This window comes from Mustela lutreola, chromosome 10 (assembly GCF_030435805.1).
Source record: "Mustela lutreola isolate mMusLut2 chromosome 10, mMusLut2.pri, whole genome shotgun sequence".
NCBI classification, from domain to species: domain Eukaryota; kingdom Metazoa; phylum Chordata; class Mammalia; order Carnivora; family Mustelidae; genus Mustela; species Mustela lutreola.
The window spans coordinates 58,053,170-58,080,679 of NC_081299.1; the positions used below are offsets into that span (position 1 = coordinate 58,053,170).

At 38.0% G+C, this 27,510-nt stretch overlaps 1 protein-coding gene across 2 annotated transcripts; it reads left to right on the forward strand.

Annotated features, from left to right (window-relative positions):
- The first annotated feature begins 337 nt into the window (after positions 1-337).
- Positions 338-23,750, forward strand: CTH (cystathionine gamma-lyase). Of its 2 annotated transcripts, XM_059137365.1 has the most exons (12): positions 338-709; positions 3,774-3,855; positions 5,827-5,922; positions 7,675-7,784; positions 9,838-9,969; positions 13,451-13,508; positions 13,968-14,045; positions 15,755-15,907; positions 17,411-17,532; positions 18,913-18,965; positions 22,377-22,515; positions 23,174-23,750. In XM_059137365.1, the coding sequence occupies exons 1-12, from the start codon at positions 542-544 to the stop codon at positions 23,198-23,200; spliced, it is 1,218 nt and encodes a 405-aa protein (XP_058993348.1). In that variant the 5' UTR covers positions 338-541; the 3' UTR covers positions 23,201-23,750. The 2 variants fall into 2 exon arrangements, with proteins under 2 accessions (XP_058993348.1, XP_058993349.1); XM_059137366.1 differs by lacking the exon at positions 3,774-3,855.
- Positions 23,751-27,510: the final 3,760 nt, after the last annotated feature.

A 27,510-nucleotide genomic window follows, 5' to 3' on the forward strand; every position in this document is an offset into this window, starting at 1 on the left:
CAGGCTATTTGTGTGGCCTGTTTACAAGGTTACTCGGTTTCAACACCGAGCCCACCGTTCTCCGTGTCTCAGGCGAACCTCCGGCCTGAGGTCACCCAGACGCCGGGGTGGCCCCCCGGAGCGAGCGCGGCAGCCTTCCCCCTCCCCCGCCGGCCGGGACTCAGGAATTTCGCCTGCGGAGACCCACGCCACGTGGACCCACGGACTCCCGCTTCACTCCACGGCCCGCACCGGGAAGGGCGGTCCCAGCGACGCTCCAGGCAACGCCTCCGCTTCCGGCCAATGAGGAACGGGGGCCGCGTCGGGGCCGTCGCTCATTGGGTCTCGCTGGTTCCGCCCGCGGCGAACGCCAACCAGCCGGCCGGCTACTAAAGTGGGAGCCACTGAGTCCCGGGGTCCGGCTTTTGTCCGCGCTGCCGGCAGGGTGGCGTGTCTTTAGCGCCCGTGCTCTGGGTTCTTGTGTGCTTTTTCAGGCCCTGTCGCATCAGTTTCTAGTTTTCTCTTCCTCGCTCTTTTCTCTTTCCCTCCTTTGCAGCTCAGCATGCAGGAACAAGACGCCTCCCCGTATGGTTTCCAGCCTCGCTTCCCACATTTCGCCACGCAGGCCATCCACGTGGGCCAGGAACCCGAGCAATGGACCTCCCAGGCTGTAGTGCCCCCCATCTCACTGTCCACCACGTTCAAGCAAGAGGCTCCCGGCCAGCACTCGGTGAGCTGGGGCAGGCCGGGAAGGTGGGGGCTGGGGCCGGTTTGGGCGGGTAGAGAGAGATGGCTTATACAAAAAAAGGCATGCGAGTCCTTTGTAAGGTGGTTTATACATCAGGAAGGCACCCCAAACGGTTATTTACTACACCCGTAATGTTCCTTGTACTTAATCTTCGTATTCTCTGGTCCAGTGATCACATTTCTTTTGATAAGCAGAACTGGAAGGAACAGTTTGTCCAACTTGCCATATAGATTTGGAACTGCAATTCATGTAATTTTGGCAAAGTTGCGGTTCAAAACTGAGGGTCATAACTTTGTTGAATTTTCTTTAGCAGCAAAAATTATAAAGACATGTCAAATAAAAAAAAAAATCCTCAGGGTCTTATAACTTACCTAGAATCAAGGATAATCAAGATAACTTACCTAGAATCAAGATCACGCCCAGTGGCTCACAGAAAGCTTCTCCGGGTACTTCCAAAGATAATGATGCTCGAAAAAGCTCAAATTTGAACGGCTCTTAAGCTGCCAGGGTTCTGATTCGAGATCTTGTTATTAATAGTGATTTACTTGCTATGGGCTACATGCAGACTTACATGAGGTATGTCAGATAAATGTGTACACGCTGGGATTCCAGCCTGCTCTAGAACCCTCCTCTTAGGCATTAGACTACACTCTGCTATACTCCAATAATACCAGTAATAGTCTAACCCATTGCATCATTTAAGCAGTGTGGCTTGGTGATTAAGAGCACAAATCACCTCACCTCGTCAGTGGGGCTAGGTTTGAATTCTGACACCACCTTCTCTGATCTGGGTGACCTTGAGCAAGTTGCTTAACCTATCCAAGCCTCAGGTTGATCCTGAGTAAATGGGGTTAATCAGTACCTACTACATAAATTGTTGATGTATATGTTAAGCTTTATGGTACATTGTCATTGCTCAGTAGTTCGGTATTTCACAGTGTTCCCATTTACATTTTTTCCCATTTGATCCTCACAACAACCAGGTCAGAGGGCAGGACTGGTATTAGACACTTTTTATACAAAAGGAACTGACCTTGAGTTGTAGATAAATGACTTCTAAGGTTTTGATAGAGCAGTTTTTGTTAATCCCTTTTGGCAACACACTAATGGGATCTTGGAGTACTTAAAAGTTGCTAGCTTTCAAGGAAATCAGTTCAAGAAACTTTGTAGGTCTAAAGCTTTGATTATACTTCAAAAACCTCTTTAGTTTGTTGTTACATAAGTCAAGGAAGATTCTTTCAAATGTAGCCCTTTGTTTTGTGAGGTACAGCTCTAAAGGGCTGGTTTAGGAATTCTAAGGGCTTCTAAGTTACTGCATTTTGGAATAAAAATGAATACACAGCCTGTTTTCCAAGCTTGCGGTCTGTTGCTGGTGTAGGGTTTTGTGAACGTGTGACTGTCCAAGCTTTAGCTCTTGGTACAAAAGTTAACCATTTAACCAGACATTAGTAATTAAATATTTTCAAAGAAAAAAAAAAAAAACATTTTCAGAGAGCCAACAGGGATGGTAAAATCTGCAAGTACGAGACACCCCTTAGTACCTTTAAAAACTCAGTGAAGAGCACTAAAGAGAATCTGAGGAGCTGAAGAGAAGCATCTGTTTCTCCTATTCCATTTGGGAAGCCATTGAATGGGCAAGAGGTGGGAATTTGCCACTGAAATACGCCTCTCCCCGACCCCAAAGTTAAATCTCTGCAGTCAATAATTACGGAAACATGGGTGCCGTTCAGTGGCCATAGCCACATGAATCCAAACAGATTTTCTCTGTCTGGGGAGTATAGGTCATATCAAGGAGGTGATGGTGAGGGAGGGATGAGGATATCCTGGAACCCTATAAAATATGTCTACTAAGTTTGACAAAAACAAGGAAACAAAGCAACCCAACTTTAAATATACATATTTGAGTCCTATATATATATATATATATATATATATACATAATGTATGAATAATATAACATAATAATAAATAATATATAATATATATCATTGGTTTATACACACACACACACTCATATCTATGGGGGCATGTGTGTGTGTGTGTATAATACTAGGAGCTCCCAAATTAGAACCAATGTGTAAAAAGTGGTTGTTGTGTTTTGTTATGTGCTATATGAGGCATGGGGAGAAATCTATAGCATTTTCAGTCAATGTTTAAATCCTAGGTTTGACTACTGGTTCTGATGTTCCCTATAATCTTTTGCTTCACTTTCCTGAAAGCTATGAGTATTAAATAAAATGACTGAATACTCCTAGTATGGTAAATGTAGAGAGCAAAGTTTAAAAAATTGTGTATAGCCACTTTGCCAAGAATTACTGTCTATGTTTTGTTGCTTTTGTAGAGCCGAGATCTGAACTTTGAGCATTTGTAGGATCTGTTCATAGTTTCCTGTAGGGTGTTAAACAGGACTTGTATCATTTATTTCTTAGGAAATGAAATACAGGTTTGAAGTAAGTTCACTTTGTAGGTGCTAGTGATTCCCTTTTCATGATGTCCCCCTGGCTAAATGAGTAAAGGTTAGTCTAACATAAGAATAATACTAATAATAAAAACAACTATTTTTCTAGTAGTTAGTATGGCCAGGCACCAATGAGTAGAGAATTCATTATACATTGTATAATTTTGTCATCATAACAATTTTACAAATTGGTTTTTTGTATTTTATTCCATTTTATAGGTACTGAGATTACTTTAGGAAAGGTTAAGTAACTTACCTATTTTGCATACAGCTCATAAGGGGCAGCTATAGAATTCTAAAACAGGCGGTGGACTTCAGTGTAAAGAGAGAATGCACTAGCAGGGGGAAGGGGCAGAAGAAGTAGGCACTGAACTGAGCAAAGAGCCCGATGCGGACTTAATCTCAGGACCCTGGGATCTGAGCTGAAGGCAGACACGTTAAGCTCCTATTTAATGGCAAGAAATGTCATCAGTAAATAATAGAAAATCATTATCATAGGATGAACCTCCAGTTGTCGAGGTGTCTATGTTAGGACTCCGAAAAATAAGCTTAAATCTCTTAGGATAAACTCTAACTTCTTTTCTTCAGGGTTTTGAATATAGCCGTTCTGGAAACCCCACCAGGAACTGCTTGGAAAAAGCAGTGGCAGCACTGGATGGGGCCAAGTACAGTAAGTGATTTCCATTCCAGTCTGGGAAGTCGAGAACCCATTCCTGTATGTGCAGATAAAATCATAGAGGCACAGAATTTAGAATTGGAAAGGAATAAGAATTAGCTAATTCAAAACTTTTATTTTACCAAGACACTGGATTTTTTGTCCAAGGTCCCATAGATGATATAATATGCAAATGTGTAATTATTAGGTAAAAATAAATATGAATAGAGGGGAAAATGACCAAATATGCCATTTAGTATTCATGTAAATCCACTCTTATTTGAAGGTGTCAGTATAAATAGATAAATATTAACAGTTTTACAACACTACTGAGAATATAAGCTTTCTGATACTCTGGTTCATTTACCTGATAATGCTTGAGAACACCACCCGGGTTCTCAAAGAACATTTACCCAGTGTCCTTGAAAACGTGTTCTTAGAGATTAGGGATTAACCCCTTGAATCTTTTCATGAAGGGAGTGGATTACTGTTAAATTATCCTCATATTTTTTTATATGAATGATCCTGAATGAGGATAGAATAGTGAAGAGAAAATGTGTCTTATGAATTTTCTCATAGCAAGAATGCCGGGGTTAGAAATGTTCATATGGATTTTGGGGGATTTGGGGAGTTTGGTCTTTTGTTTTAGATGAGGAGAGTTCTTTTTGAACACTAAATTTCTGTAATTCAGTACTGTAGAGAGATCATCATTTCCTGCAGAAGGTGTAAAGGCTGAGTATTCATATGGCAGACATTTTTTTTCAAGTGGGCTCCAGAAAACACAATTGTTTTTAACTGGGTTTAAAGTTTAACCTTCTAGAGGCACCTGGGTGGCTCAGTTGGTTAAGCGACTACCTTTGGCTCAGGTCATGATCCTGGAGTCCCAAGACTGAGCCCCCATTGGGCTCCCTGCTCAGTGGGGAGTCTGCTTCTCCCTCTGACCCTACCCCCTTCACATTCATTCTTTCTCAAATAAAAAGATAAAATCTTTTAAAAAATTAAAGTTTAGCCTTCTATATAAATTTACCAGTAGACTAGAGATGTGCTGAGTAGAGAACTGTAATTCTGACCTAAACTTTTCTGAGAAGATTTTATAAGAATTATACTTTTCAAGTTAATTGAATTATCCCTTCTACCAGTCACAGGTGATTTTTATCATTAAGGTGATGCATTGATATTTTGTCAGGATATTTTCTTTTATAGTGTTTAATGTACACAATGCCAGATGGTTCTTTTTAAATTGTTTTCATTATTTTTATTCTGTAAGAGATTTTGAGTTCACACTTGTTTAAAGGAGATTCCACACTTAAAAATTTTTAAAAACAAAATTTTTCAAATTTGCCAGATGCATCCCAGGTCAGATTTTGAGTTTTGTTAAAATATTTGCTCAGTTGTCTATCCATACAGTTAATGAGTGAATCATACCATAGCTCTCCTCAGGTTTGAAATTTTGTTTAAAGTTTGTTGTTTTTAAACTGTAATTGAATTGGCAGTTGACCTTTAATCTCAGAATTTTGTAAAGAATTATTTCTTTGGAGCACCTGGGTGGCTCAGTCGGTTAAGCAGCTGCCTTCAGTTCAGGTCATGATCCCGGGGTCCTGGGATCGAGCCCCACAAAGGGCTCCCTGCTCAGTGGAGAGCCTGTTTCTTCCTCTGCCTCCGCCTGCTGCTCTGCCTACTTGTGCTGCATCCCTCCAGTGAATAAATAAAATCTTAAAAAAAAAAATTGTTTCTTTGAAGCGTTTCAGAGAAATGTCACCACCAAAGCAGAATTACATGTTTTTCTCTTAAAGATATTTTAGTTTTGGAATAGAAAGGGGGAGTTGTCCATTGTATTTTCATCAGGGGACTTCTCGTGATTCAGTAGTGATGGCTGTCTTTATGTCCAGAGAAAACAACATAAAGTAACACAAGGAAGTTCTGTTGGTGTTTTTCAACCCAGAGGTTTGACTTTTTTGGCTTACTCTAACTTGGCTTTTATTTTAGGCTTGGCCTTTGCTTCAGGGTTAGCTGCCACTGTGACCATTACCCATCTCTTAAAAGCAGGAGACCAAATTATTGTTATGGATGATGTGTATGGAGGTAGGTGACCTCTCTCATGCATGTTTGTGTCAGCTGATATTTTAAAGACAGTGAAGAGCGTCCTGAATTATATTAACAATGTTACCAGGATTATTGATTATTTATTATCTTTTAAATGTATGATGGACACCTCCGTGTTGGTCCACATTTGATAAAGGAAGAGCATAAACATTTAGCGTTTATATTCTAGAATTGCCTGTAAGAGAGATTGTTTACTAATAATTTTATTTAAACTGCTGGAATGAGGATGTTGCACCTGATCAACTTTTTAAATATCCTACTCCAGAGAAGACAGTATCTAAAGAGAGAGTATTCTAGTGTCACTTAAAATTTTTGCCTGCAGTGAAAAGGAACAATAACCCAGGTCACTCTCAAAGAGATTGCCTCTACCCACCCCTCTATCTTCCCAACACATTTATACGCTTTAGATTTTAGCGAACCTTTGAAAAATCTGTTGGAAGTATAGACCCCTTTCCCCCCAAAGTAGAAAAGTGTGCTTAAGACTACACCCAGTGTTCATCATTTTAATTATAGGGTCAAGGGGTAAGGGGTCTCACCCCGTGAAGTCCATCATGGATCCAAATTTAAGAACTTCCATTCTAAACAGTTTAAATGCAAGTTATTTAAAGTGGTGAGGGGGAAGGTATAGAAGATGGGTTGCCCTTACCTTTAAGAGCAAGACTGACTTTTATGATCAATAACAAAAGATTTTGTTAATATACATACATATATATATATTCCAAATGCTTTCAAATAATAAAAATGTGATTTCTAGAATATTACCATTTTATCTATCTTCTATTAACAAAGAGTTGAATCTGTAAGTTCCTTGAAATAAGAGACTCCTAGTAGTCATTTTAACCTTTTAGACATTTGCAGAGTGCTTTGTATTTATCGTTGTTTCCTATGATAGTTTGTTGAATAGAAGTAACACACCTTTAGTTACGTTGATAGTGCATTATGAAAACCTCATGACACACATAGATACAAAATCTTGAAAATTGCTGTTGATTTTTTATAATTCTTTACATTCTTTTTCAATCAGATTACTAGAGTCAGTCTACAGCATCAAAAGTTCAGTGTATATCTTTGATCATGGAATATTTTTCCTTTTCCTTTTCTTTTTTGGTTAGCTATCAATAAGAACAATTTTTCCTTTAAATTTGCCTGTGTGAAAATCAAATCCAGAACAGTGTTTATAAGAGAAATTATTCTAAGTTGAATGATTTATCTTTTCACCATAAAACTGTAGTTGTTTAATTTACATTGCCTCATTTAACTATTAAAGCTTTAGAACCACATAACGAAAAGATTGAGAGATTACAAAGAATAATAACCAGTTTTTCTATTGCCAAAATATAATCAGACTAAAAATTTATTTTTAACATTTTATTGACATCAGTTCATTTATTTTAAATTTGAGTGCTAGGAAGAAGTTGTTAATATAAATTACCATTGGGGAACATGCCACTTAATGTGTGAAGGGCAGAAATTGTAGGTTTTCAGAAATATTTCTGCTTCATGTCATTTAGTGTGGATATCAGGTATATTTTATTGGACTCTTTTAACTTTCAGTTTAAAATCCGAGCCTTATATTCTTTACTATACAAGATAGCCAAATGATTTAACCAAGGTAGAATTTTTGTTAGTTTTACTTTTATTCCTTATGTTTTTAAAGTATTTATACCAGTAAGGAATGAACATTTCTCAGTACCACGTCCTTCCTATTTTGTCTTTTTTTTTCTTCCTCAGGTACGAACAGGTACTTCAGGCAGGTGGCAACTGAATTTGGATTAAAGATTTCTTTTGTTGATTGCTCCAAAACCAAATTGCTAGAGGCAGCCATTACACCAGAAACCAAGGTAACTCAGTTTTCAGTTTTGTGTGTGCTGGGTTTTTTTTCTGTTGTTGTTGCTTGTTTTTTTTTGTTGTTGTTGTTATTGTTTTTTAATCATTCTGTTCACTGGAGGACATAATTTAAATGTGAATAATACATTTTATTAGAAGCCATTGGAAACCATCAACAGGATTAAGATAGGTCTGGCTTCTCCAGAATATTCCTGCAGAATTGTTGGGTCCATGAATTCCACAGCAGGATCCAAGTTCTAATTCTGTGTCAGTTGATGTATGTTCATGGGCAAATTATTTAACCAAAGTCTCACTTTCTTCTGCAAGATGGGGATAATTGCACTTGCTTTATAGAAAGGTGGTTGTGTAAGTTACATGAGATAAGGCATATGAAATGCTCAGTACAATACCCAACTCATAATAACTGGGAAAAAAATCATTTTCAAAAGCATATGATTCTGTACTGCATTACCACGCTGTTGTTGGTTACAGAAATCATCCCAGAGATGGGGTTGCAGAAAAGGAAGCTTGCCAAGACCCCAGACTCTAAGCATACTGGTTTTTTAAGAATTCTAAGCCATACTTCAACAAAATAATAGTTACAAGTAGAGAATGGGTCACAAACAATCTTTAGCCTCCGTCCTGGAAAGCTTGCATGCCACCGGAAGGTGTTTTGTGTCGGAGTGAATGGCATATGTGATATTCTTTCTTGAGGCCTCATTTAAATTCTGCATGGGTGAAAGAAGGACCGGTGTCTTTTATAAGTCAGCCTTTTCCAACTTTTTGCTAATGATTAAAAGGTTTGAATTGTACTCAAGATGATGTTGTAGTGAATGCTAAGAAATGAAAACCTTTGCTCACACAAATAATTACTTTGAAGATTAACACAGGGTGAGCTTTGAGTGATTAAGGTTTGTTTTCAAAGGAACTTGTTTTTTATCTTGCTTAGGAGAAAAGATACTTATTAAAATAGCTGATCTGAGTCTAAGGGAGGAAAGCAAATTGTGAGTATGTTAATTCTTGTCAACAGAACTTTATGTAGTGGCTCTTTACTGACTTGAATTAATACATTATTTTCCCCCTGAAATATCTGCCTCATCATATGAAGTAGATTTTTTAAGTCCCTGTAAAATCAACTTTGTATTTATTATTTCTATTTTGAATATGAATAATAGATTCTTACCCAGAAATAATTTTTTATAGATTTTTAAAATAATTCATTTCTTGTAGAATATGCATTAATTACCTTATCTTTTCTACAGTGAGACTCTAGAGTAGGAAGAATATTCAACTAAATATCTTGCTCATTTTTATAGTAATAAAGAAGCATTAACCCTGTAAAAAAGAAAGCTGTAGGTAATGTCATTCAATACAGCGGCATCCTGTTTAACAAACAGAATTCTCTTCTTTTCTTTGATCTTTTCAGTCACTGTCAAGCGTCTACTATGTGCCTGAGTTGTGCTAGGTTTTGGGATATGATACTGTCTCTTTCTTAAATGAGCTGTGACCAGGTTTTTTGTTGTGTAACTTCTCTCCCTGCCCACTTTAAGACCCATGCTCTTCAAGTTCTGGGTACTTATTTTATAGTTTCTAATGCATCTGGCATTTTTAAGTTAATATTTAGGATATGTTTGGCATTGAAGGGATAGTTCTTTTTAATGAAAATTCTAGGCTGTGATCTTAATGTTCTGTGTTATTTACCTTTGAGAAAATTCCTAGACACTGAATTATGTCTTTGAAATCCATCCTCGTTTTAATGGAATGTAATTACAATAATTAACTTGAGCACTTTTCTTCTTACACATAACATTATCTTATTTGATCTTTATAACAACTCTATGAAATATTATCAACCCTATTGTACGGATGTAAAATTTGAGGAATATGGAGGGTACGTTACTTAACTATGATCTCCCCGAAATTAATGGGGGCTAGGATTCAGGTTCAACCCTTACAACTTCATCCCCCACACTCTTCCAGTATAGTCTGCCAGATGGTTACAATATATGAAGCGTATATTGGTGCAATATATTTTTATAAACTATTGTTATCTATTGAATTTTTTAGCTTGTTTGGATTGAAACCCCCACAAACCCTAGCTTGAAGATGATTGACATTGAAGCCTGTGCACATACTGTCCATAAACATGGTGACATCATTTTGGTCGTGGATAACACTTTTATGTCAGCCTATTTCCAGGTAAATGAAAATACTTTTTTTTTTGGCATGAATAATAGAATACAGATACCTGTAACTAGGAGAGGAAAGACTTGTTTACATAAAATCATTTTGAAACTCATGGAATCAAACCATAGTTATTGATTAGACGAAGAATTAAAATTGGACCTTTTCTACCATTAACTAATATTGCTTCAACCAACCCTAGGTTCATATCTGGTATGGGACTTTGTGTGTTTTAAATGTTGTCTTAATTAAAGCTTTTAAGTTCTCTCAGGATATGGAAACTCTCTAAAGAGCTGGCCTTATTATGTGATTTTTATCTGTCAGTGCTTTATAAATAGTTGGGACTTTAATGTTTATGTGCTGTTATTAATCAGTTATGTTATTTTTTATATATATGATCTGACTGAAAAACATACGTTACATACTTAATGCATATATTATGTTTATTTTAAAATATATTGATATATAATATTAAATTATTAAAATATATAATGGAATCTTGGGCTATATAATTTAATATATATTTGAATGTATTACATGATGTGTGTAATATACATGTTATATAATTAAACCTTGCTAACCTTCCAGATAGAAGGAAAATAAAAGCTATCCTGCGTGACATCTCAGTGTATGTCATACATATTATTTCTTCACTTTCCTCCTCTCTAGTTTCTCTTCCCTCAGTGCCCAGCTCTCTCTATCTTTACCTTGTTGGTGTGAGGAATTTCTACTTCCTGTTTCACGTTGTAGCTATTAAGTACCAAGTCCTTTATACTGCTCCTTTTAAACTATCTCTTTTCCTACCTACCCCTCTACATACATCTCTTCCCACCTCAAACCCTCCCATTCATCCTCCATTCATTTTCTTTTTTCTCTTACTTTTTTCCAGATGCTTCTTTCCATTTTGTTCTTTTTGGTAGACCATCTGAGGATCTGTCTATAATTGATTAGTTGTCTGCCCTTTCCCCACATGTTCTCTCTGTCTTTCCTCCAAGTAGCCCTGTTTCCTCTCCTTGTTAGGAGCTTACTTCTCCTCGCGGCATCCTTCCTGCTTCGACCTTTTGATCGTTCTTATCACACTTCCTGTACTTAACCTTTATTCTGCAGAATTCCTGAAAGCCCAGCTCATCTAATGCTACTCTTAAGTTAGGCAGGCGTTTATAGCTCAGTTGTTTATATTCCCCCCTCCTTTTGTTTTGGGTCCCTGCAGTTGGCACAGGCTGCTATCTTAGTTGGTATAAGTCTGTTCTTCACCTTCTTCCATTTTGTTGAGAAGGCACTACCGCCTTTATTATGTTTTCCTCAAATACATTTCCTGACTATGTTGCATTCAGACAGCTTCATGGGCCACCTACCTTTGGCTCACATTATATCTTTGGGTGCTTCTTGTATCTGCTGGAGCAGTCTGTTTCCAAGTGAAAATCTCCTGGCATCATCTATTTTTCCCAGCTGATTTTCTCTCTTAGATTAGTTATCCAAACTCCTTATCCCATCTACCACTTACATTAAAGACCAGTTAACACAGCATAGGGCTGGTCTAGCTGACTCACAGTGAGTCCTGTATATTCCCAAAGAGATTGCATGAATTGTTTTAGCCCGGGCCTGCCCAGATTACTCATCAGGCCCGGCCCTGCCTCCTCCCCCTCCCACCCTGTTACGGTCACTATAATAGGTCCAATTTTTCTACCTTTCTGAAGCCCACATCACATTTCCACGTGCCAGGGACTGCAGTTTGCTTCCTTTCAATCTGGATTCATTCCAGCTGAGTTAATCAGAATCATGTTGTCCCTAAGTGGCCACATGTATTAGTTCCATACAGTAGATCTTCTGAAAAGGTCCTCTTATTATTTTTCTGTCATAAAAACTGGATACATTCTCTTTCTTCCCTGCCTTTTATCTTCTGGGTCTTCTATAAATGTCACAAAAGGCAGAATGGACATACTATCATGAAATTTCAGAGTTTGAGAGCGGAACCTCTGTATTTCCATAATTTAGATGTGAGTGCTAGTTCTACCAGCTTTTTAATCTGAATGACGTTTTTGTTTTTCTTTCCGTCTTTCCTTCCTTCCTTCCTTTCTTTTTTCTTTCCTTTTTTTTTTTTTTTTTGTTAAGAGAGGGCAAGCTGGGGGAGGAGGCACAGAGGGAGAGAGAGAATCTTAAGCAGGTTCCATGCCTAGTGCAGGGCCCAACATGGGGCTTGATCTCACCATCCTTAGATCATGACCTGAGCCGAATCAAGAGTCAGATTCTTAACCAACTACTGTTTTGTTTTTCTTCCTCCCTTTACTTCATCTGTACAATGAGAATCTGAAAGTACTGATTTTCTTGAGTTAGATAAAATATTTTGTATAGTGCTTCATTGGGATATATACAAAGTATTTAACATGGCTCTCAGCACATAATTATATCAACAGATGTTAGTTGTTCATTTTCATTTTTTGTTTTCTTCTGACCACAGAGTTTACAGAATGTTAGCATTGGAAGAGACCATCCTCTAGTTTGACTCCATCACTTTGGAGATGCGCAAACACTTGTGTAGAGAGTGCTATGAGTAATACCTGACTTAAAACATCCTATTTTTGAAACACCCCAAATGGAAAGTCCTATAGTCCCTATCCTAACACCTTCCAAAGACTAAATGACTGGTGAGGTTAAAGCACACACACACACACACACACACACACACACACTTTCTTTTAAAGAAATTATAAATAGTCTCCTGGCTGGCTGTCAGTAGAGTATGTGACTCTTGATATGATTTTAAGCCCTGTGATGGGCATAGAGCTTACTAAAAAAAAAAAAAAAAGAAAGAAACTATAAATAGAAAGATGTTGATAATATATTTTTCTGGTGAATAAGTTGATTATAGCTCTAATTCTCACTATAAACAAAAACATTTTAAGACTAAAAGATTGATTTGCAGGAAAATTGGGTGAGAGAAAATAGTCCAAAAAAACTTCTAAGTGACTTTACACTTACACTTGGTAAAACTAGTATAATAGAGTAATTAAGAGTCTAGATCATGGCACATCTAATGAATAATCACAACATACATTATCAGGTTTTAATGATCAAAAGTCTAAGCGTGTCATATACTTACTTGACATAATAATTGCTTAGTGTTTATGTCTGCTACTTGATGTGTTTACTGAGTCATAAAATGCCAGCAACTGCATTATAAAATTTAGTAATATCCTTAGGACCAGCCAGCAACTGCTCTAATGAAAAAAGTTCAGGAGACCTGTTGACCTGAGTTTACCTGCTATTTCCAGAAAATCTGTGCTATTGGACTGAATACTGGGTCCAGTACTTTCTGTTTTTATTTGTTGGGTCAGGGAAGGGGAAAGATACCAATTGAGATCCTGGAAAATTTTAAGATGCATGTATTTTTGAAAAGTTAGAATAAGAATGAAATTTACAATAGCAAATAGACATGTAATAAAGCATATTTTCAAGTGATTTACCATTTAAAATGAAAATCCTTTGTTCCTTTCAGCGGCCTTTGGCTCTGGGAGCTGATATTTGTATGTATTCAGCAACAAAATATATGAATGGTAAGACATACATAATCTATACTTTGAGTATTCCTTTCCATGGATAGATGAAAATACCACAGAGCTTGATATTTTGATCCTTTTTCTTCTATTATTCACGTTTTCTCTGTGACTCATGTAGAAAGCAAAAAATTTATACCTTGGTTAAATATGGGATTTCATTTATATCAGACAAAACTATGCTCATGACTTATGATCAGAGGATTAAAATTTACTAAAAAAAGTTAGAGTTTTATTCTACAGACAGCTTAAAAAGAAACATTTAATTTTTATATGATTTTTATTTCATTGTTAGGTATAGCTTTTGGTACTATAAAATTAAATACTGTTTATTTAAACTTATTTTATATGACTTTTTCCCAGAGAGTTTTTTTCAAGTGAAAGTTACACTTTAGAAATTTTTAGAGTAAAGAATAAACATACATTGTTTTTAACTTAAACGTTTTTGTTTTGTTTTAGGCCACAGTGATGTTGTCATGGGCTTAGTGTCTCTTAATTCTGAGACCCTCCATAATAGGCTCCGTTTCTTACAAAATTGTAAGTATTAAAAAGTCCAGAATTCCCCTTACCCTCTCGGAGGGACTACATTTGATATTTGTAGTTCTACTAGATGTCGTGAAGTGATAACATTCTACTAAATTAGGAAGAAATGAGAAATGGAGGAGAAAGTTTCTGGTTTTTATTTTATTTTTTAATTTTATTTATTTATTTTTTTAAGATTTTATCTATTCATTTGAGAGAGTATGAGAGAGAGAATGAGAGCTGAGAAGGTCGGAGGGAGAAGCAGATGCCCCATGGAGCTGGGAGCCCGATGCGGGACTCGATTCCGGGACTCCGAGATCATGACCAGTGCCGAAGGCAGTCGCCCAACCAATTGAGCCACACAGGCGCCCAAGATTTTTTTTTAAGATTTTATTTATTTGAGAGAGAGAGAGAGAGTGAGAGAGAGAATGAGAGGAGAGAAGGTCAGAGGGAGAAGCAGATGCCCCATGGAGCTGGGAGCCTGATGTGGGACTCGATTCTAGGACTCCAGGATCATGACCTGAGCTGAGTCAGTTGCTTAACCAACTGTGCCACCCAGGCAGCCTAAGCTTCTGGTTTTTAAAGGAAAGTAGAAAAATTAGAATATAAAAATATAGTTAGAACATAACAGGGCTTTGCAACATAACTCAAGGGATGAGTGTTGTTAAATTTTCAAATCCCTGTTAATTTTGACCGTAACTCGGTAAAGCCCATGTGATTTTTTTAGTTTTTGGACTTACTAGATTTTTTTTCTTTAGATAAAACATTTGGAATGATGGCTTTCTTATGCTCTACTTTTTAACTTTAACTTTAAATAGCACTTAATATTAATATCAATATTAATTAATATTAATACTTAATATTAATAATATTAATACCATCAGATATTTAGTTATCTAATATTATTATCTAATATCATTAGTTATCTAATAATAATTAATTATCAATTAATTATTAATATTAACATTTTTCAACAGATGTCTAAACACCATTTCCTGTTTAGATGGTTTAGTTATCTCAAGTATGGGCAAGGATTTATTTGAAGATACTTAGTTTAACCATTGTGATTTGACAAATGAGATACAAACGTAATTAGGAATAAAGTAAATAAGTATTAAATAAATAAAGGAAATAACCATTAAAATTAAAAAAAAAAAAAGAAGATGGCACTGAGGAGGAAAACCAAAACTTACCACTTGATAAATTCGTTTCATTTATAAAACATTAAGGTGAGGTATACATTGTGGAGGCAAAGTAATTCCTAGGCTGCTTTAGACAGAAGCTAAATAGAATGTCGTAGAATGTTGGTAGAACTTTTAGTAACAGTAGGAGCTGAATGCTTTTTTTTTTCTACATGTTCAAAGAAATGCAAGGTTCAACTGTGTGTAGTATGTCACTGAATGGAAATCATAGAAAGGACTATATGTTCATGTTGGAGACGTTCATACTGTCTTCATGTTTAGTTTACAGGATCTTCTTATCCCCTCATTTTAAAGACCATTTCTAAAAATATATAAAAATAAAAAAATAATTTTATAAAAAGACCGTTTCTTTGAGCACTTCATTCTCATGCTTTTGATTTGCTATATAATTTCCCCCCTGAAACTCAAACACTGGCCTTTGTAGCTTGTTGCTCAGAATCACTATAATGAAAAAGGCAGTGAGAGAATCTCCTGGGTCTCTCCCCACCTTTCAGACTAACCCAGCATATGTTCATTTTTCAGCTCTTGGAGCAGTTCCTTCCCCTGTTGACTGTTACCTCTGCAATCGAGGACTGAAGACTCTCCAGGTCCGAATGGAGAAGCATTTCGAAAATGGAATGGCAGTTGCTCAGTTTCTGGAATCTAATCCTCGGGTAGAAAAGGTTATTTATCCTGGTACGTTGATATAATTTCTTTTTCTTTCTTTCTTTCTTTTTTTTAATTTGAGAGAGAGCATGCACACGTTGCAAAGGAAGGGAGGAAAGAGAATCTCCAGCAGACTTCTCGCTGAGCCCAGAGCCAACACAGAGCTCAGTCTCACGACCTGAGATCATGACCTGAGCTGAAATCAGGAGTCACATGCTCAGCCAACTGAGCCACCTGGGTACCCCAATGTTGATATGATTTCTAAGTACATACGCTTACACTAGGATTTTATGGGTTATCCTAAGTATCCTATGTATTACACCTGTTGTAAGGTAGCTGCTTCCATCTATTTCTTTGTTGTTCATGTATTATTGGTCACTGCTGTATGTCAGACTCTCTGGTGGGTCTGGTGGTGCAGAAGATACATGTGGTCTGTGTCCTTGTGTTGCCTATAATCTAGTGGCTGCTTGGATGGTAGAAAATTGATTTTATGCCTTAGACCTTCCTGCCATGGTCTTAGCTTGAAGGCTTGTGTTTACCTGTTCCACGATTGCAACATTGTACTTTCTAGTTGATTTGCTTAAAGTCTTTTCAGGCTGCCATTCTATGTTAGCTCTTTAATCTGTTTTAGGTTGGGACTTGATACTAATCAGATACTAATCAAATTGAGACTTGGTACTTACACACCCAAACTCCCCTGAAGGTCTCTTAATTCCTTTTCAAATTTTTTCACCTCTGCCAACTCATGTGCTGTTAGCAGACTTTTGTATTACTCTTTGAATTTATTTGGCCAGTCTCTTAAATTGTGGTGTAGTCTTAAATAAATGGTTACTTTGAACCCTTTGAGGTTTTAGTCATGTGATCTAGGGTGGACAAGAGAATTAAGTTTGATTCCTGTCCTTAAGGAGCTTAGATAAGCCAAGACAGAACTACATATGAGATTAAATGCCCAATGTGTCTGTTGACTGTACTTATTTTGAATTGAGTGAGGGAGAAAAGTTTTGGGCTATGCCTTGAAGAATGGGAACCCTTTATTTAGAAGGACAAGGACAAGCATTCTGATTCATTCAGTAAACATTTATGACTTGCCCACAATGAACCAAGCTTTGAACTAGGACCTGGGATCCGATTATTAACAAAAGAAATGAATTTCTCCCCATGGAGTTAGTCTTGTGGATTAGACAGATGTTAAACAAGAAATTACAGAGTAATATAATTAATAGAGGGGCAGTCAGCAGATAGAATGTCCCAGGTTAAAGGGACAGCTTGCACAAAGGTCCTGAGATGAAGAAGTGCAGTACTGCTAGTTAATGTAGCTCGAGCATGGAGCAGATAGAAAAGATGGGTCAGAAGGAAGCTAAAGACCCAGAAACAGGGGCCAGAACACGTCATGAGTCATGAGATGTGGACAAGGTGTAAAGCTCATCATTATTAGGCTTATTTGCAGTTTGCTTTAGGCACATGGCATTTTTTTGTTATGAAATTACATGTTTGACTCTAAAATAAGACTTTTATTATGCCTCCTGATCACAGGGCTGCCCTCTCATCCTCAGCATGAGCTGGCAAAGCGTCAGTGCACAGGCTGCCCAGGGATGATCACCTTTTATATTAAGGGCACTCTTCAGCATGCTCAGACGTTTCTCAAGAACCTCAAGGTAAGCTTTCAAAAGAGGTTTTTAAATTGGCCAGGTAGATTACAGTAGTTCATGAGCTCTCCTTTCCACCCAGCCTCTGGTTCATGTCTTTGTATCTGCAGGTCATACCCTCAGACCTCTTTATCATGAAATGCTTTAGGCTGGAAAATGACTTTGGTGCAGTAGCAGACATCTGAGTATGTTTGTTTACTGAACTCTCCTTCGACCATCAGTCTGAGAGGGATCAACTGTCCTGATGCACTGGTTTTCAGATTTATCGATAATGGAACCCCTTTTCCAAATGCAGTATTATGTGAAACCTCAAAGTAATGTGTGGCTAGTGCACTGCACAAAGGCTGCTCTGAAATCCAGCCTAGGAATGGCTTTTCAAATCCTGTGCCCTCCAGGCTGCATCTGCCTGCCCTGAAGGAAGGGAGGCCTTTGTTTGATTTTCATACCTGCAGGAGGCGTTCAGGGTTCCCGGGAGAGAGGCCTTTATTAACTCCATACAGTGGGCTTGCAGAGCTCATGCAACAGACTGAGGGTTTTTTGTTTGTTTGTTTGTTTGTTTTTTAAGATTTTATTTATTTATTTGACAGAGAGAGACAGCAAGAGAGGGAATGTAAGCAGGGGGAGTGGGAGAGGGAGAAGCAGACTTCCCGCTGAGGAGGGTGCCCAATGCCACGCTGGATCCCAGGACCCAGGGATTGTGATCTAAGCTGAAGGCAACCACTTAACTGACTAAGCCACCCAGGCACCCGACAGAAAGTTTAAATTACTGAGGTCTAACGCATAGGCTGCTGACAAATTACTCAGCATCTACTGGTATCTCAAAGTTGTACTGACAGCAGAAAGATAGTGTATATTTAATTAAATACAGGTGTGAGAGTAATTTTAAAGTATTTGTAAAATTATGATACTATAACACTAAATACAAAAATGGGGTTATTTATCCTACTCCAGGAGGAAGTTAAATGGATGTATTAATTTAGTAAGTGATAGATTTTAACAATTAAGCACGTATAGCTTCGTAGACTTGTAGAGATTTTTATTTAAAGGGTAACCACAAAACTAGGTCTCAAATGTAATAATTCTGAAGTTTTAGGGTTCATGTTAATTATTACTTAAGTAGAGGGCCAAATTAGGAAGGTATGAGAGATTCAGCTTCCTCAACTTGTCATTTTTTAAAAGTTTGCACACTATATGTCTGATTGGCGACTTCGGTATTACAGATTTTATTTTCATTTTTTCTCTGGGTTTCTTGCCCAAATTGTACTTTTTTTCATTATCACCACCATTTCTAACCCTGTGTCCAGTGCCATTTTGTTAAAAACATTTAGTTCTATATTTTTGTGTTTTTACTTTAGTGAAAGATCTAAATGAATGTTTTCTTTACCATAGTTATTTACTCTGGCAGAGAGCTTGGGAGGATACGAAAGTCTTGCTGAGCTTCCGTGAGTATATTTCTGTTTTTCTCGGTGTTGTAACTTTGATGTCTGCCTTAACAATTGTTTGGAGGGGAATATGGTAAAATCAGGAGTAATTCAAGACATTTGACAGTAAGAATAGCATCCTGCTATTGAATCAGAATGGACTCTTAACCCAGTAGAATGGAGACCCTCATAAAATCTTGATGAGTTGTATGTGTCCTCCTCAATTTTGCTTTCTTCTGTTCTGCCTGAAGGCAATTCCAGCAGAGTCGTATTTTAGGGTCTCTGACCTCTGACCTGGGACTACTTGTTCTATCCCACTCCACCCTGGAAAGGAGATTGGAAACTTTTATTAGAAGGGCGGATTTCAAGACTTGTTGGAAATGGGGACTGTGTCTCTGATGAAATACCTCCATGCCCTTGATGGTCAGAGGAGGACCCTACTAGATGCCTCCAGATCCATTTATTTTCTGTTCTCTGCATACACCTTAAATAACTTCATGTTATCCGCAAGATGGTCCGGAAGGCTAACTTGGTATTCCTGATCCAATCAATTCATCTAATTGTATCAAAGCACCAGAGGATATTAGAACGTGCAGCCCGAGATCAAGCGGTCCAACAGCTTGATAAAAATTCAGAAAGTTTTGCTGATTACTCAGATGTCACATAGAAATGTGTCAGCAACTTCACTCCTGAGGTTTCTCATAGAAACAATGAGAGGAGGTAAAAGAGCAGCCTGGATCTGGATTTGAGACCTGCTAGGTCAGTTACTTAGCTGAGCTACAGTTTTTTCATCCACAGAATGGGATTAATAATTAAAATAACAATTACCATTTATGGATTACCTGTCCCACCAAACATTCCAGAGCTGTATCCTGATTTTATAGGATATTACTCTGCCCATGTATTGTAAATATCGCACTAGTAATTAACATCATTACCTAATAATTGTCAAGAGTACTAAATGCACGTGGCATGTTTCTGTGTTTTACTTTTCATAAACATTTCTGGAATAACTATGTTCTGGAAGCACTATGTTGAGGGCTGTCAGGGATTACCAAAATGTAGGCACATTTGCTGTCCTCTCGTAGTAGTTTGCAGCTTCTTGGGAGAGTCAGACAATTTCACATAAAGTTAAAAAAAAGAATGTATGATACCCAAAGACTTACTCAGATGATTAAGATAACACACATAAGTTTTTGTGTGTCTTTCAGAAGATGCCTGCTAGTAAGTCTAGCTGCACAAGAGGGCACACTCAGCATATGAAATTGGATTGTTTTTCTTATTCGTGAAGTGTGTATTACTTTAAGGTGCTCTTAAAAATTGACACCTCCTGATTTCTTCGGGGATTTGGTTTAAAGTTGTTTGGCCCTCAGATGTACCAGCCAGCGAGGCCATCACCCCAATGCCTGCCAGTGGACGAGTGAATTTAGGTCAGGGCTTGTCTCTTCTGTTACCCTCATTCTGTGACTTCCAACTGCTGCAACAAGAGCAGAATTGCAATAGGAGAGGGAGGAAGCAGAGCCAGTATGCGCTGGGCTGGTCTTCCAGCCCGACAATGCACATTAACTCTGCAACCTCAGAAAAGTTACATGTTCTCTCCATCTGTTCCATGGTTGTAAAATGTGGATAACACTGCTCAGCTCTTAGGCTTGTTATGGGAACATGGGGAAAAAAATATCCCTAAGCCAAGGCCTTGATTCGTACTAAGGGCCCAATAAATGTTAATTACTAGTAGGAATTATTATGTTTTATTAGGCATCTATTACATTCCAGGTACTTGCTAAGGCTTTATATATATTCCTTCCATTAATGACTGTGATAAACTTTTGGGATGGGAGTTATATCCAACTTCTCTTCATTAAAAAAAAAATGAATTGATGCACACAAATGCGTAATTCACTTACTGTATATATTCCCTATACACGAGTACAGTATCTGCCTCATGGTGAGCTTATAATAAGTGATAGCTATTATTATGATTTTAGGTCAAGAAATTCATGATGAGGACAGGTAACTTACAAGCCCACATAGCCGGTGTGTGAAGGAGAGGATTCATGTGCAGGTCTATTGCTCTCAGAGCCTAAATTCATGTACAGGTCTATTGCTCTCAGAGCCCAAGTTCTTATTTCTATGAGTACACTCTCTTTTGAGGAATTAAAAGTCTGAAAAGACAAACATTTTTTACTTTATTTTATATATTTTTAAAGGAGAGGGAGCATAAGTAAGATAAGGAACAGAGGGAGAAGCAAACTTGAGCGGGGTGAGGGGCAGAGTGGGAGGTAGAAGCAGACTCTCCACTGAGCAGGGAGCCTGATGCGGAGCTGCATCCCCAGCCCTCCGGGACCGTGACCTGAGCCAAAGGCAGATGCCTAACTGACTGAGCCACCCAGGGGCCCAAGGCAGAACATTTTAAGGAGGACGTTGGCATGTACAACTTTAGTGGAGTGATCAAAGAAGATACTCATTCATGTTGACCGCATTTGAGATTTTCTCTCCATGGATCTGAAGTGAGATAGGGCAAAACAGCTCAGGCATTGATTCTGTGGGTGGTGTGCCCGAAAAGGATGAGTGTTGGTGGCAGTGTAAGTGTGTAGGGCTCAATAAGACTATAAGCCTCTTCTCTATGGTGCCTCAGTCTCTGCCCACAGAGTCTTCTGCTTCCTCTCAGCTCTGGCAGTCCTTGCTATCCATTTCTTGTTTGGCATGTGCGGTAGACTATTCTGTTCTGTGAATGGTCATAGTCTTTGCCTTCTGCTTCGTTAATGTAGGATCGAGAAAAATATCTCGTTTTTCTTGGTTTCCCAGTTCTTACTATGGTGCCTGATCCCCCCACCCCCAGTAGGTGTTTTACCTTTATACATGTTAATGATGATGATGAGTCGCTAGTTAGTTCTGAAAATCCTTCCAGGCCTCTACATTCATGGGTTATGTGCTGGAATTCCTAATGCTCACTGGTTGCCACTGGTGGTACTCCTGAGTTGTCTTTCTCTGATCCGCCTCACAGGATGCCATTCTGGATCAATCCATTGATCAGGAGGGAATTAGTTTCTGTCTGGCTCTTGGTCCAACAGGCCTTTTATGTAAGTCCAGCTGGTTGGTCATGGAGCCTACGACTGCTGGCCAAGGCTTCATTCAGGCAGATGTTAAAATCCACAGCTGGAGGCTATCTTTTTCCCTCCTGCCTGGGAGTGCTTGATTGGCACCTTTGGTATTTGGACTGAATATATTGATGGTATAGAAAGGAGAAAAGATCTTAGTTTTTACTTATAATAATGACCAGAAAAGATAATTTTCACAATTCCTTGTTTTTTTGCCTGTGAAAAATTATAGGCATATGAAGAATTTAATATTTAGAATAGAAAAATCTGAACATAATTGTAATTTGAGACTAATACATTACCATAATACTGATTTGCTCATTCTTTCTTTCAGGGCAATCATGACCCATGCATCAGTGCCTAAAAGTGACCGAGATGCCCTTGGAATTAGTGACACACTGATTCGACTCTCTGTGGGCTTAGAGGATAAAAAAGACCTACTCGATGATCTAGATCAAGCTTTGAAAGCAGCAGTAAGTTTAATTATTTTGGTGTGTTTTGAGGCTTAATCTGGGTGGTGGTGTATTTTTACGATGTATTTATTTATTTGAGAAAGAAAGAAAGTGAGGAGGGAAGGGGCATGGGGAGATGGAGAGAGAGAATCTCAAGCAGACTCCCTGTGGAGCACAGAGCCTGATGTGGGGCTGGATCCCATGACCCTGAGATCATGACCTGAGCCTAAATCAAAAGTCAGACACTCAGGATGCCTGGGTGGCTCAGTTGGTTAAGCGTCTGCCTTTGGCTCGGGTCATAATCCCAAGGTCCTGGTATTGAGTCCTACGTTGGGCTTTCTGCTTGGTGAGGAGCCTGCTTCTTCTTCTGCCTGCCACTCCCCCCGCTTGTGCTCTCTCTCTAACAAATAAATAAAATCTTTAAAAAAAAAAAAAAAAAAGTCAGACACAACTGACTGAGCCACCCCAGCGTCTGGTGGTCACTGTTTTATAGAGTGACCTCACTGTGAATTCTGAAGGTTTCGTCTTCTTTCCTATGATAGACAGGGTATATAAATGTGTAGGGAACTCAGCTGAAGGGCAGATTTAAAAAATGGTAGTATTCAGAAGGAGTCGTTGGAAGAAGTGAAGTCTCTGCCTGTAGTTTTAATGACGTATCTTTCTTGTGATTTTAATACAGCACCCTCCGAATGCAGGTCGAAACTAGCATTCTTGAACTGCTAGTGGAAGTTGCTTCCTGAGAAGACCAACTCTGTATAATTGAATGGACCATAAGTGAGCCTTTGCAGAATTCTCAAGTGAAAATGCAAAGGGACCTCATTACCTGTCAGAGCTGTAACCTTCCAGGGATAATCCTTATTAAAAGGTTTCCTCTTTCCCTTATTGTAATTGACAGGTCAATTCTGTTAATATGTTTTTGTTGATTTTCGTTTCCATTTGCCTCTGAAGGAGGTGGGATTTGTGCTGCTTTTTGGGATTGTGATCTTTTTTCATAGGTTAAGATTTATACTGATCATGTTTACAATATAATGATAATTCATTTTTTATGTTTTTCTGAAGAACTTAAATTATTAAATGAATGTTCTTAAATCAAGTGTGATTTTTGCATATTGTTGAAAACAGCCCTCAAAGCAATGGTTTACACGTAATTATCATAAGCCAAAAATCAAATACTTGGAAAGTCCACTGTGAAATTCTGCTGATATAAGGTTGTACTTACTATTAAAAAATAAATAAATAAATCTAATTACCAAATATATCCCATTGTGGTATTCCTATATTATGTGGTGTTAACTCATATCCCTGGGCCCTTTTAACCCTCAACTCTGGGAGGTCTCAGCTATTTGAAGTAATTTTTATAAATTAAGTTGTATAAATATCATGTCCAAATCTTAGTGTTTGCAGTTGAGAGATTCTATCACTGGATGTCAAAAGCCACTTTTATAGAGAGACAAAGCACTTTTTATATTTTTACCTGTAATCGTAAGCTTAGTGATCCTAAAGAGAAATGCTTAAAACAGAAGCTCACAGTCAGCAAATTGTTAATAAGCCATAAGTCAAATGGATGTCTGAAGTTGTTTTTGTATTAAAGGATTTTAGTCATTTGTTTGCTATTGCCATTTGTTTTACCTTAAAAAAGGGTATTATTGAACTTGATTAAAATGCAGGATAGGAGGCGAACACATAGGCTATGTATTGTATACTGTTCACATTTTGAATTACATGACAGTCTGGAAATTCTGGCTCTGTGTTTTGAGGCTATATCTTAGTACTTGGCAATAACAGAACAAATCAGAAAAGCAAGGACTGTTTATTCTAAGCTTACAAGGGAGTCAGCCACTGTCACTTGTGTGTTGACAGAGATTCAAAGGGAAGCAGAGCATGAAGAATTGTAGAAATTTTCATATCTGTTTTTGTAGATGAGAAACTAAAATTTCCATATTTAAAACTGTCCGAGGACCTTTAAATGGATAACATTAAATCACTGTCAGAAATGTAAAAAAGGGGTGCCTGGGTGGCTCAGTGGGTTAAAGCCTCTGTCTTTGGCTCAGGTCATGATCCCAGGGTCCTGGGATCGAGCCCCACATTGGGCTTTCTGCTCAGAAGGGAGTCTGCTTCCCTTCCTCTCTCTCTGCCTGCCTCTCTGCCTACTTGTGATCTCTGTCTGTCAGATAAATAAATAAATTCTTAAAAAAAAAAAAAAAAGAGAGAGAGAGACAAATGTTAAAAAAAACAAAACAAAACAAAACAAAGAAAACACCTGAAGAATTAAGGCTGACAGAGGAGTGGACAAGCTTTGTACTGTAAGAGAGGGAAGGTTTGGGGCACCTGGGCAGCTCAGGTTTAGCGTCTGCCTTTGGCTCCGGTATGATCCCATTATGATCCCAGAGTCTTGGGATTGAGACCCACTTCAAGCTCTCTGCTCATCAGGGAGTCTGCTTTTTCCACTGCCCCTTCCCTCTGCTCTCTCTCAAAAATAAGTGAATAACATGTTAAAAACAAATAAGGGAAGGTTTATAAATGAATAACATGTTAAAAACAAATAAATAAGGGAAGGTTTCAGGCATGCCGTGATTGGAGGCTGCTAGCATGGGGAAGCTGTAGGCAGCCTCATTTGAGGTAGGACGCTCACTGCAGTTGGTTAGGAAGGCATATTTGGCTTTGTAAGTTTGGTCCTCTGCCGAAAATAAATAAAAATTAGGGGAGCTGTCAATTATTAATCAAGTGCTGGCCATTTGGGGCGGATTGTTTCAGAAGTTAATGTTTAGTTTCTTGAATTGTGACTGGAGATAGCCATCGGGTTTCCTGCAGGTAGGACAGCAGGCTGGCTGGCTTGCTCTGCTGTTTGTTGTTTGTAGATAAGAGTTTGATTTTCAGGGGAGGTTGGCTGCAGATGGTAGGTCAAAATTCTACTTTTAGGTAGGTTCTATCCACTGTCCATTTATCCTTCAGTCTCTCAGAGCTTCCAGTGAACAGTAACTATCCTTGTATTAGATAGAGAGGGTTCTCTAGAGGAACAGAACAGAAAGACAGAGACACTATGTATGTATATGTGTGTGTGCAGAGAGAGAGAGAGAGAAAGAGATTAATTAATGGCTGAAGAAACTGTGGGGCTGACGTATCCGAAATAGATGGGGCAGGCTAGAGACCCCCAGGGTTGTTGCTGTCTTGAGTTCAAAATCTGCAGGATGGGACCGCAACCTGGAATCTCAGACGGTGTTTCTGTGTCATGGGCCTGAAGCAGAGCTGCTTTGCCTTTAGCCGAGTGGATGAAAGCCACCCACATTATGGAGCCTGGTCTCCTTTACTCAAAGTCTACTGACTTAATGCTAATCACGTCTAAAAATCATCTTCCCCGTAACATCTGAACTGGTATTTGACCAAACAGCTGGGTACCATAAACCAAGCCAAGCTGGCACATAAAATTAGCCATCATAACCATGTTCTGGGCACTGTTCCTTACTGCCTGAGGCAGCACCATCCTGTTTATTAGGGTTTATGCAGTTTATCCACAACTTTTGGTTATCTGCAAGCACATCTCTCTCCATTAACATAGTTTACACTGAGACAATGATTTAGTGTTTAAACAATGCACGCTCACCTTCCACCCCCTTCATACTACATCTGGCTTTGTAGAAAGGAAATAATGAACCACATTCTGGCTGGGTTAAGTGAAGTCAGGCTTCCAGAACACTAATGTTCACTGAAATGCATTATAGGTCATTTTATTCCACATTCCATTTTACCCTCATGTTTGCTACATTCCCTGTTGAAATTCGGAGTGAAATTAGTATCTGATACCAAAGCCAGTGGGTACTACCTTAAGTAGCCACATAGCATTGCATTTATTATATTCAGCTTGTATAACATTTCAGAGAAAACATTACAGACATGGGAAAGTATAGCAAGCTCATTCATTTCTTTTGCTCGTGGTTCAATTTAGTCATGTATTTATATCTGAAAGCTTATTCATAGCTGACTTCTGGTTGCTTTCTATCACACAATAAAAGAAATGGCAATTGTTCATCTGCTCGGTGCTCTTGTATGTTTTCTTAGTGAATTCTGTCATTGGTAAGGTTGGTGAGGTGGTCCATTATTTTGGAATTTTGTGCCAAAGACTACTATACTAGTTCTGAGATGTGAGGGGTAAATAGAAAGTAACAAGGAAATCTGGAATATTTTTTTAAAAAATTAAAATCCTTTTTAACCACAGAATAGCCTTAACTGACCTGAATTTCATGGAGAAGCTAAGAAACACCTGGGAACTACAAATTTATTTTCACAAAGATGGAAATCTAATACTCTGTAATTTTGTAAAGTGAAAATAGTACAATCACCTAATTACTCAGGTAGACTTAAAAAAAATCTCAGGGCAAAGGAAAGAAAGCTTGTAATGCATTTCAGAGAAGCATGAAAAGAACAGATCCTTCATAAGAAAACCATAAGGGCAATGGCCAAAAAAAAAAAAAAAAAAAAAAAAGAGAGAACGTGATTAAACCAAAAACTAAGTAGTGTTATTCAAAATAAGGAAACCTCTCTTAGAAATCATCCAAAGATTAAAAAAAAAAAAAAAGAATTTCCATCTCCACAGTAATAGAAATACTGATACAATTTGCTTCATAATGCAAATGCAAACTTAGAAAAAAATGAGTGTAATGAAAAATATAATTGCTTTGGGGTAGAAATTAAAGATTACTTGAAGATAGGATTGCTATATATCTTTTTTTTAAATTAATATCCACCTTTGACTCAATGTTGACTTATTGCTCATAAAACCAATTTTTAAACTTGCTCCAGTGAGAATTGTCAGAAACTGCAGACATTCCCAATCTTTTGAGTAAAATGTCTCTGACCGAACACATAGAGCCTTGTGCTAAGGATTAGAGACTTCTCACTTCACTACTATTTTTATTATACTTTATATCTCAATGTCTTCAGTTAGAAAAAAGTTCAGGCCTGACTTTTCTGTATGTTTTTTGTTGGGCTGGCAGGAAGGGCTACTAAAGATGGCGAAAG

What these genes read in the sequence shown, in the direction of transcription:
- CTH (XM_059137365.1), top strand. Translation starts at nt 542, where the DNA reads ATGCAGGAACAAGACGCCTCCCCGTATGGTTTCCAGCCTCGCTTCCCA. An exon ending in TTATGTCAGCCTATTTCCAG is followed by an intron (nt 9,970 to 13,450) that starts GTAAATGAAAAT and finishes TGTTCCTTTCAG; the next exon opens with CGGCCTTTGGCTCTGGGAGC. An exon ending in ATCAAGCTTTGAAAGCAGCA is followed by an intron (nt 22,516 to 23,173) that starts GTAAGTTTAATT and finishes ATTTTAATACAG; the next exon opens with CACCCTCCGAATGCAGGTCG.